Consider the following 19,639-nt stretch of genomic DNA (forward strand, 5'->3'; position numbering starts at 1 on the left):
TCGTCGTTCCTTCGTGGTCAATTGAACGGCACCACTCTGTGGGAAATTACCAGACAGTCACTCAACTTGGAAACAAGGTGCTTGTGGATTGTGGGTGAAGTTACTGAGCGTCTCGTAACACGACGACGGGGAATGATGATGCTTCTGATGTCCATGATAATGGATCCCTATGATGACGAAGATCACGGATATTTACGAAGATGGAAACTATGTTTGTGTCATCCAATGAGTGGATCAATAGAAGTGATATTGGGCAGAATGACCGGTTACTTCTGTAATGTGATGACATATCCGGGTTGCTGTTGGATTACACCTCGTACGATGATTGGCTCTGCCGGTCCTGGCCCATAGCCAATGGGGAGAAGTCTAGGGGCGTGGCCCTGACGTAATGGGAAGGTGACATCTGTAAGTAGAGGATTGGTTCTGCTGGCTTTAGCCACAGCCAATGGGGAGACGAGTCAGGGGCGTGGTCCTGGGATCGTACGATGGAGTCTAGAAGATTCCATAGAGGCTAACCAGGATTGGTGGAAAGGTACCACGTGACCCGGGTATTAAAAGGGGTGGAGACGGACAACCCGTGGTCAGATCTGGAACGAACGGAGGGTGAGGCCACGCTGGAGCATGGTCCAGGCTGCCACGTGCTCCAGGCTGCCACGTGGTCCAGGCTGCCGCGTGGTCCAGGCTGCCGCGTGGTCCAGGCTGCCGCGTGGTCCAGGCTGCCGCGTGGTCCAGGCTGCCGCGTGGTCCAGGCTGCCGCGTGGTCCAGGCTGCCACGTGGCCGCGTGTGTCTCTCTCTCTCCCTCTCACGCTGTCTGTCGGCAGCGTGAAGGAGTAAGACGGGAGTGTTGTGAACGAAAGACAAATAAAGACCGGATTCCAGAAGTCACTTCCACGACCTTTATTACACTTCGATGATCGGGAGGCTCAGCCGTACGCGGCTCAGCAGGGCTTGGCGTCGGCAATGAGATCGCACCTGCTCACCACGATCTTCACGTCAGACCACGTGACCCCGTAGTAGCGCTCATCTCGTAGACCCTGCTCACGGCGGCGCTGTATGTCACCGACGCCTCGCTGTGGACTGCAGCGGTGCAGGCGCGGCACGGGGATGGTCACCGAGTCACGGAACTCGATGGTCTCGCTCACGGACTCGCCCTCGCTGACCGTGTGCGTCGTCTCGGCCGTCACCGTCAACGACATGCTGGAGACGGCGGGGACGCCGGCCGTGATGGACCTTTCTTCTCCGAACGTCACGCTGCTGTCGAGGCGACAGTCCATTTGGCGGCTCAGCGACGTGGCGAGCTCGGCCGTCTTGGTGACCTCCTCGCAGCTCAGCTTCTCCGTGGTTACCGTCTGAATGGACTGCGGCCGCGAGCTGCGAACCTTGGCGCTGGCGACGTCGTAGTGCACGTCGGTCATGCTCTACGAGAACCGCTGCGTGCTCACGTACCTCTTGTCCCAGTACTCGTAGCCATTGCACGATACGAATGTATTGACATAAGAGGGGAGGGGCTGCCGGGGGTTTCTGGGACCCTAGGGGAGATAAGCCCCTTGGCGCCAGGCGCTAGGATCCCAGGCACCCCAGACAGCTAAGCCCCTTGGCGCCACCAATGGGGGGGCTGTGTGTGCTCTGTGGGATATCTGTGGGCGCACACAGCCCCACCCCTCGTTGGGAACGAGGCATAAAAGGGCAGCTCCCTGGCCGATCGGGGCCAGTCGCAGCTCAAGACCCGAGACCCGCCAGCCAGCCAGCTTAGGACCCTGGACCCCCTCGTCCCGCTTGTCCTTGTAAGGGCCGGGACGCTGTGAGGGCCAGTGGTGGGACTCTGGGACTCCCGGCTCTGCGTCCTTGTGTGGGCGAGTTCCGAGGAAGCCAGAGTCCAGACCCGCACCTTGGCTGGGTCGGGTCAGGTAGCCTCCCCTAGGGTCGTTGTAGCCGGAGGACCCCAGAGCGTAGCCAGAGTAGTGTATCTAGGCTGTGTACCTAGGCTGTGTCGCTAGGCTGTGTATCTAGGCTGTGTACCTAGGCTGTGTCGCTAGGCTGTGTACCTAGGCTGTGTACCTAGGCTGTGTACCTAGGCTGTGTACCTAGGCTGTGTACCTAGGCTGTGTATCTAGGCTGTGTCGCTAGGCTGTGTATCTAGGCTGTGTGCCTAGGCTGTGTATCTAGGCTGTGTGCCTAGGCTGTGTGCCTAGGCTGTGTACCTAGGCTGTGTACCTAGGCTGTGTACCTAGGCTGTGTCGCTAGGCTGTGTATCTAGGCTGTGTACCTAGGCTGTGTCGCTAGGCTGTGTACCTAGGCTGTGTACCTAGGCTGTGTCGCTAGGCTGTGTACCTAGGCTGTGTACCTAGGCTGTGTACCTAGGCTGTGTACCTAGGCTGTGTACCTAGGCTGTGTCGCTAGGCTGTGTATCTAGGCTGTGTGCCTAGGCTGTGTGCCTAGGCTGTGTGCCTAGGCTGTGTACCTAGGCTGTGTACCTAGGCTGTGTCGCTAGGCTGTGTACCTAGGCTGTGTCGCTAGGCTGTGTATCTAGGCTGTGTACCTAGGCTGTCTACCTAGGCTGTGTACCTAGGCTGTGTACCTAGGCTGTCTGCCTAGGCTGTGTACCTAGGCTGTGTACCTAGGCTGTGTCGCTAGGCTGTGTACCTAGGCTGTGTACCTAGGCTGTGTACCTAGGCTGTGTGCCTAGGCTGTGTGCCTAGGCTGTGTGCCTAGGCTGTGTACCTAGGCTGTTTACCTAGGCTGTGTACCTAGGCTGTGTCGCTAGGCTGTGTACCTAGGCTGTGTACCTAGGCTGTGTACCTAGGCTGTCTACCTAGGCTGTGTACCTAGGCTGTGTACCTAGGCTGTCTGCCTAGGCTGTGTGCCTAGGCTGTGTGCCTAGGCTGTGTGCCTAGGCTGTGTACCTAGGCTGTGTACCTAGGCTGTGTCGCTAGGCTGTGTACCTAGGCTGTGTACCTAGACTGTGTACCTAGGCTGTGTACCTAGGCTGTGTACCTAGGCTGTGTACCTAGGCTGTGTACCTAGGCTGTGTACCTAGGCTGTGTACCTAGACTGTGTACCTAGGCTGTCTACCTAGGCTGTCTGCCTAGGCTGTGTGCCTAGGCTGTGTACCTAGGCTGTGTACCTAGGCTGTGTACCTAGGCTGTGTACCTAGGCTGTGTACCTAGGCTGTGTCGCTAGGCTGTGTACCTAGGCTGTGTACCTAGGCTGTAACAGAGTATCAGGACTGTTGGAGTGTTGTATTGTAATAAAGAAGTTACCTCTACAAGTGTCTCCGGAACCCATTGCACGAAGAGCGCCTGGTTTCACACGCACACCTTGCCCGGGCCGTACCTGTCGCGGCCGATGTGGAGGCCGGGGAAGGTGGCGGGCTCGTTGAGGGGCACCTGTCCGTACGAGTCCCCGCGCCACTCCAGAATCTCGAGGTCGTTGTCATTGGTGAGGATCTCGAAGGACGTCTCCGCCAACTCCTTCTCGCCATACGGCCACAAGCACACGTTCTTCCCTGCGCTCACCATCACCGTCATCGTTATTCTCAAGAGCGGTGACGTGCCTGACCTCCCCCATTCTCTCTCCCCTGTCCATGATTCTCTCCTTTATTCTCACCCCCCTCCCTCCCTTTTATCCTTTCCCTGTCCTCTCTCTCTGTGTCTCCCCTTACTCTTTCTTGATTGTTAAAAGGTGCTCTTAGGTTTTTTTCGGTAAAGTCACGTAGGAATTTTTTTTTTAATAAAAGTAAGATTAAAACATTTAAATCACGACGTTTCGGAGGCAACACAAGCTTCCGTCTTCAGGTGGAACCGTCACAGCACGATTGCTGTTACGGATATATTTATGCGGTCGAACCCAAAAGCTTCTGGTGGATAGTATTGGTCGCGCGAGCCGACATGAGAATTGGGGTTTACCCTGTCTGGCAATAAAACGATTGTGCTGAGATGTTCAAACAGCAAACAGAAACCTTTCGCAAAGAATCGTGCCGCTGCATTAACCATGTGTACTTGTAGAGGGCATGCAAGCGAAAACATGCTCTGGTAATTTATGCATCGTCTTTGAAACGGATTGGTGTACACCGGAGACAGTCTTCAATAGAGCCGAGTCTCAACCAGTGTCGGACCAGATAACGCCAAACGGTGAACAGCACAAAGACAATGCCACCATCAGGGCACAGCTTGAGGTGGGCAGCTACAAAATGGGACCTTTTGGCCACTATCAAAGTATGGAAAAGCAGTGGTGACTTGTGTCCGACGCTATATACCGTAACGGGTTGCTAAAGCGCAGTTCAAAGGTGGCACAGCGACACGGGACGCTTGGCCCTGGCAGCGGAGTTAGATGTGAATAGAGGGAGTCTTTGACTTACGAACACCCCCACTTTACGAACACCCAGACTTACGAACACCCTCACTTACGATCACCCCCACTTACGAACACCACCACTTATGAACACCCCCACTTATGAACACCCCCACTTACGAACACCCAGACTTACGAACACCCTCACTTACGAACACCCCCACTTATGAACACCCCCACTTATGAACACCCCCACTTTACGAACACCCAGACTTACGAACACCCTCACTTACGAACACCCTCACTTACGAACACCCCCACTTATGAACACCCCCACTTATGAACACCCCCACTTACGAACACCCCCACTTATGAACACCCCCACTTACGAACACCACCACTTATGAACACCCCCACTTACGAACACCCCCACTTATGAACACTCGCACTTATGAACACCCCCACTTATGAACACCCCCACTTACGAACACCCCCACTTACGAACACCCCCACTTACGAACACCCCCACTTATGAACACCCCCACTTATGAACACCCCCACTTACGAACACCCTCACTTACGAACACCCTCACTTATGAACACCCCCACTTACGAACACCCTCACTTATGAACACCCCCACTTACGAACACCCCCACTTATGAACACCCTCACTTATGAACACCCTCACTTACGAACACCCTCACTTATGAACACCCCCACTTACGAACACCCTCACTTACGAACACCCTCACTTATGAACACCCCCACTTACGAACACCCTCACTTATGAACACCCCCACTTACGAACACCCTCACTTACGAACACCCCCACTTATGAACACCCCCACTTATGAACACCCCCACTTACGAACACCCTCACTTATGAACACCCCCACTTACGAACACCCTCACTTATGAACACCCCCACTTACGAACACCCCCACTTACGAACACCCCCACTTATGAACACCCCCACTTATGAACACCCCCACTTACGAACACCCTCACTTACGAACACCCTCACTTACGAACACCCCCACTTACGAACACCCTCACTTACGAACACCCCCACTTATGAACACCCCCACTTACGAACACCCCCACTTATGAACACCCCCACTTACGAACACCCTCACTTACGAACACCCTCACTTACGAACACCCCCACTTATGAACACCCCCACTTATGAACACCCCCACTTATGAACACCCCCACTTACGAACACCCCCACTTATGAACACCCCCACTTATGAACACCCTCACTTACGAACACCCTCACTTACGAACACCCCCACTTATGAACACCCCCACTTATGAACACCCCCACTTATGAATACCCCCACTTACGAACACCCCCACTTATGAACACCCTCACTTACGAACACCCCCACTTATGAACACCCCCACTTATGAACACCCCCACTTATGAACACCCCCACTTACGAACACCCCCACTTATGAACACCCCCACTTACGAACACCCTCACTTACGAACACCCCCACTTATGAACACCCCCACTTATGAACACCCCCACTTACGAACACCCCCACTTATGAACACCCTCACTTATGAACACCCTCACTTATGAACACCCTCACTTACGATCACCCCCACTTATGAACACCCCCACTTATGAACACCCTCACTTACGAACACCCCCACTTATGAACACCCCCACTTACGAACACCCCCACTTATGAACACCCTCACTTATGAACACCACGACTTACGAACACCCTCACTTACGAACACCCCCACTTATGAACACCCTCACTTATGAACACCCTCACTTACGAACACCCCCACTTACGAACACCCCCACTTACGATCACCCCCACTTATGAACACCCCCACTTACGAACACCCCCACTTACGAACACCCCCACTTACGATCACCCCCACTTACGAACACCCCCACTTATGAACACCCTCACTTACGAACACCCCCACTTACGAACACCCCCACTTATGAACACCCCCACTTACGAACACCCCCACTTACGAACACCCCCACTTACGATCACCCCCACTTATGAACACCCCCACTTACGAACACCCCCACTTATGAACACCCCCACTTACGAACACCCTCACTTACGAACACCCCCACTTATGAACACCCCCACTTACGAACACCCTCACTTACGAACACCCCCACTTATGAACACCCCCACTTACGAACACCCCCACTTACGAACACCCTCACTTACGAACACCACGACTTACGAACACCCTCACTTACGAACACCCCCACTTATGAACACCCTCACTTACGAACACCCCCACTTATGAACACCCTCACTTACGAACACCCTCACTTACGAACACCACGACTTACGAACACCCTCACTTACGAACACCCCCACTTATGAACACCTTCACTTACGAACACCCCCACTTATGAACACCCTCACTTACGAACACCCTCACTTACGAACACCCCCACTTACGAACACCCTCACTTACGAACACCCCCACTTACGAACACTTCCACTTATGAACACCCTCACTTACAAACACTTCCACTTATGAACACCCCCACTTATGAACACCCTCACTTACGAACACCCCCACTTACGAACACCCCCACTTATGAACACCCTCACTTACGAACACCCTCACTTATGAACACCCCCACTTACGAACACCCCCACTTACGAACACCCTCACTTACAAACACTTCCACTTATGAACACCCCCACTTACGAACACCCCCACTTACGAACACCCCCACTTACGAACACCCCCACTTATGAACACCCCCACTTACGAACACCACCACTTATGAACACCCTCACTTATGAACACCCTCACTTATGAACACTCGCACTTACGAACACCCCCACTTACGAACACCCTCACTTATGAACACCCTCACTTACGAACACCCTCACTTACGAACACCCCCACTTACGAACACCCCCACTTATGAACACCCTCACTTACGAACACCCTCACTTACGAACACCCCCACTTACGAACACCCTCACTTACGAACACCCCCACTTATAAACACCCCCACTTACGAACACCCCGACTTACGAACACCCCCACTTACGAACACCCCCACTTATGAACACCCCCACTTACGAACACCCCCACTTACGAACACCCCCACTTACGAACACCCCCACTTACGAACACCCTCACTTATGAACACCCTCACTTACGAACACCCTCACTTACGAACACCCCCACTTATGAACACCCTCACTTATGAACACTCGCACTTACGAACACCCTCACTTACGAACACCCTCACTTACGAACACCCTCACTTACGAACACCCCCACTTATGAACACCCCCACTTACGAACACCCCCACTTATGAACACTCGCACTTACGAACACCCTCACTTATGAACACCCTCACTTACGAACACCCTCACTTACGAACACCCGCACTTACGAACACCCCCACTTATGAACACTCGCACTTATGAACACCCCCACTTATGAACACCCCCACTTACGAACACCCCCACTTACGAACACCCCCACTTATGAACACTCGCACTTACGAACACCCTCACTTATGAACACCCTCACTTACGAACACCCCCACTTACGAACACCCCCAGTTATGAACACCCCCACTTATGAACACTCGCACTTATGAACACCCCCACTTATGAACACTCGCACTTACGAACACCCCCACTTACGAACACCCCCACTTACGAACACCCCCACTTACGAACACCCCCACTTATGAACACTCGCACTTACGAACACCCTCACTTATGAACACCCTCACTTACGAACACCCCCACTTATGAACACCCCCACTTATGAACACCCCCACTTACGAACACCCTCACTTACGAACACCCCCACTTACGAACACCCCCACTTACAAACACCCTCACTTATGAACACCCTCACTTACGAACACCCTCACTTACGAACACCCCCACTTACGAACACCCCCACTTACGAACACCCCCACTTACGAACACCCCCACTTACGAACACCCCCACTTACGAACACCCCCACTTACGAACACCCCCACTTACGAACACCCCCAGTTATGAACACCCCCACTTATGAACACTCGCACTTATGAACACCCCCACTTATGAACACCCCCACTTACGAACACCCTCACTTACGAACACCACCACTTATGAACACCCTCACTTACGAACACCCCCACTTATGAACACCCTCACTTACGAACACCCTCACTTACGAACACCCCCACTTACGAACACCCCCACTTATGAACACCCCCACTTACGAACACCCCCACTTATGAACACCCTCACTTATGAACACCCTCACTTACGAACACCCCCACTTATGAACACCCCCACTTACGAACACCCTCACTTACGAACACCCTCACTTACGAACACCCCCACTTATGAACACCCCCACTTACGAACACCACCACTTACGAACACCCCCACTTATGAACACCCTCACTTACGAACACCCCCACTTACGAACACCCCCACTTACGAACACCACCACTTATGAACACCCCCACTTACGAACACCCTCACTTACGAACACCCCCACTTACGAACACCCCCACTTACGAACACCACCACTTACGAACACCCCCACTTATGAACACCACCACTTATGAACACCCCCACTTACGAACACCCCCACTTACGAACACCCTCACTTACGAACACCCCCACTTATGAACACCCCCACTTACGAACACCCCCACTTACGAACACCCCCACTTACGAACACCCCCACTTACGAACACCACCACTTACGAACACCCCCACTTATGAACACCCTCACTTACGAACACCCCCACTTACGAACACCCCCACTTACGAACACCCCCACTTATGAACACCCCCACTTACGAACACCCCCACTTACGAACACCCCCACTTACGAACACCCCCACTTATGAACACCCCCACTTACGAACACCCCCACTTACGAACACCCCCACTTATGAACACCCCCACTTACGAACACCCCCACTTACGAACACCCTCACTTATGAACACCCCCACTTATGAACACCCTCACTTATGAACACCCTCACTTACGAACACCCCCACTTACGAACACCACCACTTATGAACACCCCCACTTACGAACACCACCACTTATGAACACCCCCACTTACGAACACCCCCACTTACGAACACCCCCACTTACGAACACCCCCACTTACGAACACCCCCACTTATGAACACCCTCACTTATGAACACCCTCACTTACGAACACCCTCACTTACGAACACCCCCACTTACGAACACCCCCACTTATGAACACCCTCACTTACGAACACCCTCACTTACGAACACCCCCACTTACGAACACCCTCACTTACGAACACCCCCACTTATGAACACCCCCACTTACGAACACCCCCACTTACGAACACCCTCACTTACGAACACCCCCACTTACGAACACCCCCACTTACGAACACTCCCACTTACGAACACCCCCACTTATGAACACCCCCACTTACGAACACCACCACTTATGAACACCCTCACTTATGAACACCCTCACTTATGAACACTCGCACTTACGAACACCCTCACTTACGAACACCCCCACTTATGAACACCCTCACTTACGAACACCCTCACTTACGAACACCCTCACTTACGAACACCCCCACTTATGAACACCCCCACTTACGAACACCCCCACTTATGAACACTCGCACTTACGAACACCCTCACTTATGAACACCCTCACTTACGAACACCCTCACTTACGAACACCCCCACTTACGAACACCCCCACTTATGAACACTCGCACTTATGAACACCCCCACTTATGAACACCCCCACTTACGAACACCCCCACTTACGAACACCCCCACTTATGAACACTCGCACTTACGAACACCCTCACTTATGAACACCCTCACTTACGAACACCCCCACTTATGAACACTCGCACTTATGAACACCCCCACTTATGAACACCCCCACTTACGAACACGCCCACTTACGAACACCCCCACTTATGAACACTCGCACTTACGAACACCCTCACTTATGAACACCCTCACTTACGAACACCCTCACTTACGAACACCCTCACTTACGAACACCCCCACTTACGAACACCCTCACTTACGAACACCCCCACTTACGAACACCCCCACTTACGAACACCCCCACTTACGAACACCCCACTTACGAACACCCCCACTTACGAACACCCCCAGTTATGAACACCCCCACTTACGAACACCCCCACTTACGAACACCCCCACCTACGAACACCCCCACTTACGAACACCCTCACTTATGAACACCCCCACTTACGAACACCCCACTTATGAACACCCCCACTTACGAACACCCTCACTTACGAACACCCCCACTTACGAACACCCCCACTTATGAACACTCGCACTTATGAACACCCCCACTTATGAACACCCCCACTTACGAACACCCCCACTTATGAACACTCGCACTTAAGAACACCCTCACTTATGAATACCCTCACTTACGAACACCCCCACTTATGAACACCCCCACTTATGAACACTCGCACTTATGAACACCCCCACTTACGAACACCCCCACTTACGAACACCCCCAGTTATGAACACCCCCACTTATGAACACTCGCACTTATGAACACCCCCACTTATGAACACCCCCACCTACGAACACCCCCACTTATGAACACCCCCACTTATGAACACCCCCACCTACGAACATCCGCACTTACGAACACGCCCACTTACGAACACCCCCACTTACGAACACTCCCACTTACGAACACCCCCACTTATGAACACCCCCACTTACGAACACCACCACTTATGAACACCCTCACTTATGAACACCCTCACTTATGAACACTCGCACTTACGAACACCCTCACTTACGAACACCCCCACTTATGAACACCCTCACTTACGAACACCCTCACTTACGAACACCCTCACTTACGAACACCCCCACTTATGAACACCCCCACTTACGAACACCCCCACTTATGAACACTCGCACTTACGAACACCCTCACTTATGAACACCCTCACTTACGAACACCCTCACTTACGAACACCCCCACTTACGAACACCCCCACTTATGAACACTCGCACTTATGAACACCCCCACTTATGAACACCCCCACTTACGAACACCCCCACTTACGAACACCCCCACTTATGAACACTCGCACTTACGAACACCCTCACTTATGAACACCCTCACTTACGAACACCCCCACTTATGAACACTCGCACTTATGAACACCCCCACTTATGAACACCCCCACTTACGAACACGCCCACTTACGAACACCCCCACTTATGAACACTCGCACTTACGAACACCCTCACTTATGAACACCCTCACTTACGAACACCCTCACTTACGAACACCCTCACTTACGAACACCCCCACTTACGAACACCCTCACTTACGAACACCCCCACTTACGAACACCCCCACTTACGAACACCCCCACTTACGAACACCCCACTTACGAACACCCCCACTTACGAACACCCCCAGTTATGAACACCCCCACTTACGAACACCCCCACTTACGAACACCCCCACCTACGAACACCCCCACTTACGAACACCCTCACTTATGAACACCCCCACTTACGAACACCCCACTTATGAACACCCCCACTTACGAACACCCCCACTTACGAACACCCCCACTTATGAACACCCCCACTTACGAACACCCCACTTACGAACACCCTCACTTACGAACACCCCCACTTACGAACACCCCCACTTATGAACACTCGCACTTATGAACACCCCCACTTATGAACACCCCCACTTACGAACACCCCCACTTATGAACACTCGCACTTACGAACACCCTCACTTATGAATACCCTCACTTACGAACACCCCCACTTATGAACACCCCCACTTATGAACACTCGCACTTATGAACACCCCCACTTACGAACACCCCCACTTACGAACACCCCCAGTTATGAACACCCCCACTTATGAACACTCGCACTTATGAACACCCCCACTTATGAACACCCCCACCTACGAACACCCCCACTTATGAACACCCCCACTTATGAACACCCCCACCTACGAACATCCGCACTTACGAACACGCCCACTTACGAACACCCCCACTTACGAACACCCTCACTTACGAACACCCCCACTTACGAACACCCCCACTTATGAACACCCTCACTTACGAACACCCCCACTTACGAACACCCCCACTTATGAACACCCTCACTTACGAACACCCCCACTTACGAACACCCCCACTTACGAACACCCCCACTTATGAACACCCCCACTTACGAACACCCCCACTTATGAACACCCTCACTTACGAACACCCCCACTTACGAACACCCCCACTTACGAACACCCCCACTTACAAACACCCTCACTTATGAACACCCTCACTTACGAACACCCCCACTTACGAACACCCTCACTTACAAACACCCTCACTTATGAACACCCCCACTTATGAACACTCGCACTTACGAACACCCTCACTTATGAACACCCTCACTTACGAACACCCTCACTTACGAACACCCTCACTTACGAACACCCCCACTTACGAACACCCTCACTTACGAACACCCCCACTTACGAACACCCCCACTTACGAACACCCCCACTTACGAACACCCCCACTTACGAACACCCCCACTTACGAACACCCCCACTTACGAACACCCCCACTTACGAACACCCCCAGTTATGAACACCCCCACTTATGAACACTCGCACTTATGAACACCCCCACTTATGAACACCCCCACTTACGAACACCCCCACTTACGAACACCCGCACTTACGAACACCCTCACTTATGAACACCCTCACTTACGAACACCCTCACTTACGAACACCCTCACTTACGAACACCCCCACTTACGAACACCCTCACTTACGAACACCCCCACTTACGAACACCCCCACTTACGAACACCCCCACTTACGAACACCCCCACTTACGAACACCCCCACTTACGAACACCCCCACTTACGAACACCCCCACTTACGAACACCCCCACTTACGAACACCCCCACTTACGAACACCTCCAGTTATGAACACCCTCACTTACGAACACCCCCACCTACGAACACCCCCACTTACGAACACCCCCACTTACGAACACCCCCACTTACGAACACCCCCACTTACGAACACCTCCAGTTATGAACACCCCCACTTACGAACACCCCCACCTACGAACACCCCCACTTATGAACACCCCCACTTACGAACACCCCCACTTATGAACACCCCCACCTACGAACATCCGCACTTACGAACACCCCCACTTACGAACACCCCCACTTACGAACACCCCCACTTACGAACACCCTCACTTACAAACACCCCCACTTACGAACACCCCCACTTACGAACACCCCCACTTACGAACACCCCCACTTACGAACACCCTCACTTACAAACACCCCCACTTACGAACACCCTCACTTACGAACACCCTCACTTACAAACACCCCCACTTACGAACACCCCCACTTACGAACACCCCCACTTACGAACACCCCCACTTACGAACACCCCCACTTACGAACACCCTCACTTACGAACACCCCCACTTACGAACACCCCCACTTACGAACACCACCACTTATGAACACCCTCACTTATGAACACCCCCACTTACGAACACCCCCACTTACGAACACCCCCACTTACGAACACCCCCACTTACGAACACCACCACTTATGAACACCCTCACTTATGAACACCCCCACTTATGAACACCCCCACTTACGAACACCCCCACTTACGAACACCCCCACTTATGAACACCCCCACTTACGAACACCACCACTTATGAACACCCTCACTTATGAACACCCCCACTTACGAACACCCTCACTTATGAACACCCTCACTTACGAACACCCTCACTTACGAACACTCGCACTTACGAACACCCCCACTTACGAACACCCTCACTTACGAACACCCCCACTTATGAACACCCCCACTTACGAACACCCCCACTTATGAACACTCGCACTTACGAACACCCTCACTTATGAACACCCCCACTTACGAACACCCCCACTTATGAACACCCCCACTTACGAACACCCCCACTTACGAACACCCTCACTTACGAACACCCCCACTTACAAACACCCCCACTTACGAACACCCCCACTTACGAACACCCCCACTTACGAACACCCCCACTTACGAACACCCTCACTTACGAACACCCCCACTTACGAACACCCTCACTTACGAACACCCCCACTTACGAACACCCCCACTTACGAACACCCCCACTTATGAACACCCTCACTTACGAACACCCTCACTTACGAACACCCCCACTTACGAACACCCCCACTTACGAACACCCTCACTTACGAACACCCTCACTTACGAACACCCCCACTTACGAACACCCTCACTTACGAACACCCCCACTTACGAACACCCCCACTTACGAACACCCCCACTTATGAACACCCTCACTTACGAACACCCCCACTTACGAACACCCCCACTTACGAACACCCCCACTTATGAACACCCCCACTTATGAACACCCCCACTTACGAACACCCTCACTTACGAACACCCCCACTTATGAACACCCTCACTTACGAACACCCCCACTTACGAACACCCTCACTTACGAACACCCCCACTTATGAACACCCACACTTACGAACACCCCCACTTACGAACACCCTCACTTACGAACACCCTCACTTACGAACACCCCCACTTATGAACACCCTCACTTACGAACACCCCCACTTACGAACACCCTCACTTACGAACACCCTCACTTACGAACACCCTCACTTACGAACACCCTCACTTACGAACACCCCCACTTATGAACACCCTCACTTACGAACACCCCCACTTACGAACACCCTCACTTACGAACACCCCCACTTACGAACACCCCCACTTACGAACACCCTCACTTACGAACACCCTCACTTACGAACACCCCCACTTACGAACACCCCCACTTACGAACACCCCCACTTATGAACATCCCCACTTATGAACACCCCCACTTACGAACACCCCCACTTATGAACACCCCCACTTACGAACACCCCCACTTACGAACACCCTCACTTACGAACACCCTCACTTACGAACACCCCCACTTACGAACACCCCCACTTACGAACACCCCCACTTACGAACACCCCCACTTACGAACACCCCCACTTACGAACACCCCCACTTACAAACACCCCCACTTACGAACACCCCCACTTACGAACACCCGCACTTACGAACACCCCCACTTATGAACACTCGCACTTATGAACACCCCCACTTACGAACACCCCCACTTACGAACACCCCCACTTATGAACACTCGCACTTACGAACACCCTCACTTATGAACACCCTCACTTACGAACACCCCCACTTACGAACACCCCCACTTACGAACACCCCCACTTACGAACACCCCCACTTACGAACACCCCCAGTTATGAACACCCCCACTTATGAACACTCGCACTTATGAACACCCCCACTTATGAACACCCCCACTTACGAACACGCCCACTTACGAACACCCCCAGTTATGAACACCCCCACTTATGAACACCCGCACTTACGAACACCCCCACTTATGAACACCCCCACTTACGAACACCCCCACTTACGAACACCCCCAGTTATGAACACCCCCACTTATGAACACCCCCACTTACGAACACCCCCACTTATGAACACCCCCACTTACGAACACCCTCACTTACGAACACCCTCACTTACGAACACCCTCACTTACGAACACCCTCACTTACGAACACCCCCACTTATGAACACCCCCACTTACGAACACCCCCATTTACGAACACCCCCACTTACGAACACCCTCACTTACGAACACCCCCACTTACGAACACCCCCACTTATGAACACCCCCACTTACGAACACCCCCACTTATGAACACCCCCACTTACGAACACCCCCACTTACGAACACCCCCACCTACGAACACCCCCACTTATGAACACCCCCACTTACGAACACCCCCACTTATGAACACCCCCACTTACGAACACCCTCACTTACGAACACCCCCACTTACGAACACCCCCACTTATGAACACCCCCACTTACGAACACCCCCACTTACGAACACCCCCACTTACGAACACCCCCACTTATGAACACTCGCACTTATGAACACCCCCACTTATGAACACCCCCACTTACGAACACCCCCACTTACGAACACCCCCACTTATGAACACTCGCACTTACGAACACCCTCACTTATGAACACCCTCACTTACGAACACCCCCACTTACGAACACCCCCACTTACGAACACCCCCACTTATGAACACCCTCACTTATGAACACCCCCACTTACGAACACCCCCACTTACGAACACCCCCACTTATGAACACCCCCACTTACGAACACCACCACTTATGAACACCCTCACTTATGAACACCCTCACTTACGAACACCCCCACTTATGAACACCCTCACTTACGAACACCCCCACTTACGAACACCCCCACTTACGAACACCCCCACTTATGAACACCCCCACTTACGAACACCCCCACTTATGAACACCCTCACTTATGAACACCCTCACTTACGAACACCCCCACTTATGAACACCCTCACTTACGAACACCCCCACTTACGAACACCCTCACTTACGAACACCCCCACTTACGAACACCCCCACTTACGAACACCCCCACTTACGAACACCCCCACTTATGAACACCCCCACTTACGAACACCACCACTTATGAACACCCTCACTTATGAACACCCTCACTTACGAACACCTTCACTTATGAACACCCTCACTTACGAACACCCCCACTTATGAACACCCCCACTTATGAACACCCTCACTTATGAACACCCCCACTTACGAACACCCTCACTTATGAACACCCCCACTTACGAACACCCCCACTTATGAACACCCCCACTTACGAACACCCCCACTTACGAACACCCTCACTTACGAACACCCTCACTTACGAACACCCCCACTTATGAACACCCTCACTTACGAACACCCTCACTTACGAACACCCCCACTTACGAACACCCTCACTTACGAACACCCTCACTTACGAACACCCCCACTTACGAACACCCCCACTTACGAACACCCTCACTTACGAACACCCCCACTTACGAACACCCTCACTTACGAACACCCCCACTTACGAACACCCCCACTTATGAACACCCTCACTTACGAACACCCTCACTTACGAACACCCCCACTTACGAACACCCTCACCTACGAACACCCTCACTTACGAACACCCCCACTTACGAACACCCCCACTTACGAACACCCTCACTTACGAACACCCTCACTTACGAACACCCCCACTTACGAACACCCTCACTTACGAACACCCCCACTTACGAACACCCCCACTTATGAACACCCTCACTTACGAACACCCTCACTTACGAACACCCCCACTTACGAACACCCTCACTTACGAACACCCTCACTTACGAACACCCCCACTTATGAACACCCTCACTTACGAACACCCCCACTTACGAACACCCCCACTTACGAACACCCTCACTTACGAACACCCTCACTTACGAACACCCCCACTTACGAACACCCTCACTTACGAACACCCCCACTTACGAACACCCTCACTTACGAACACCCTCACTTACGAACACCCCCACTTACGAACACCCTCACTTACGAACACCCTCATTTACGAACACCCCCACTTACGAACACCCCCACTTACGAACACCCTCACTTACGAACACCCCCACTTACGAACACCCTCACTTACGAACACCCCCACTTACGAACACCCTCACTTACGAACACCCCCACTTACGAACACCCTCACTTACGAACACCCTCACTTACGAACACCCTCACTTACGAACACCCTCACTTACGAACACCCCCACTTACGAACACCCCCACTTACGAACACCCCCACTTACGAACACCCCCACTTACGAACACCCCCACTTACGAACACCCCCACTTACGAACACCCTCACTTACGAACACCCCCACTTACGAACACCCCCACTTACGAACACCCCCACTTACGAACACCCCCACTTATGAACACCCCCACTTATGAACACCCCCACTTACGAACACCCCCACTTATGAACACCCCCACTTACGAACACCCTCACTTACGAACACCCCCACTTATGAACACCCCCACTTACGAACACCCTCACTTATGAACACCCCCACTTATGAACACCCCCACTTACGAACACCCCCACTTATGAACACCCCCACTTACGAACACCCCCACTTACGAACACCCTCACTTACGAACACCCTCACTTACGAACACCCCCACTTACGAACACCCCCACTTACGAACACCCTCACTTACGAACACCCCCACTTACGAACACCCCCACTTACGAACACCCGCACTTACGAACACCCCCACTTACGAACACCCCCACTTACGAACACCCCCACTTACGAACACCCCCACTTACGAACACCCCCACTTACGAACACCCCCACTTACGAACACCCGCACTTACGAACACCCCCACTTACGAACACCCCCACTTATGAACACCCCCACTTACGAACACCCCCACTTATGAACACCCCCACTTACGAACACCCCCACTTACGAACACCCGCACTTACGAACACCCCCACTTACGAACACCCCCACTTACGAACACCCCCACTTACGAACACCCTCACTTACGAACACCCTCACTTACGAACACCCCCACTTATGAACACCCCCACTTACGAACACCCCCACTTACGAACACCCGCACTTACGAACACCCCCACTTACGAACACCCCCACTTACGAACACCCTCACTTACGAACACCCTCACTTACGAACACCCACACTTACGAACACCCCCACTTACGAACACCCTCACTTACGAACACCCTCACTTACGAACACCCCCACTTACGAACACCCCCACTTACGAACACCCCCACTTACGAACACCCCCACTTACGAACACCCTCACTTACGAACACCCCCACTTACGAACACCCCCACTTACGAACACCCTCACTTACGAACACCCCCACTTACGAACACCCCCACTTACGAACACCCCCACTTACGAACACCCCCACTTACGAACACCCTCACTTACGAACACCATCACTTACGAACACCCCCACTTACGAACACCCCCACTTACGAACACTCCCACTTACGAACACCCCCACTTACGAACACCCTCACTTACGAACACCCCCACTTACGAACACCCCCACTTACGAACACCCCCACTTACGAACACCCTCACTTACGAACACCCCCACTTACGAACACCCCCACTTACGAACACCCCCACTTACGAACACCCTCACTTACGAAC

The 19,639-nt window shown here is 52.8% G+C and overlaps 1 protein-coding gene across 1 annotated transcript; it reads right to left on the minus strand.

Annotated features, from left to right (window-relative positions):
* Nucleotides 1–307: 307 nt before the first annotated feature.
* LOC144952382 (uncharacterized) lies at nucleotides 308–3,528 on the minus strand. The gene is made up of 3 exons (XM_078882773.1): nucleotides 3,335–3,528; nucleotides 599–812; nucleotides 308–340 (listed from the first exon to the last, which is right to left on the minus strand). The coding sequence occupies exons 1-3, from the start codon at nucleotides 3,526–3,528 to the stop codon at nucleotides 308–310; spliced, it is 441 nt and encodes a 146-aa protein (XP_078738899.1).
* Nucleotides 3,529–19,639: the final 16,111 nt, after the last annotated feature.

The sequence above is a fragment of the Lampetra fluviatilis genome, chromosome 67 (genome assembly GCF_964198595.1).
Source record: "Lampetra fluviatilis chromosome 67, kcLamFluv1.1, whole genome shotgun sequence".
NCBI classification, from domain to species: Eukaryota; Metazoa; Chordata; class Hyperoartia; order Petromyzontiformes; family Petromyzontidae; genus Lampetra; species Lampetra fluviatilis.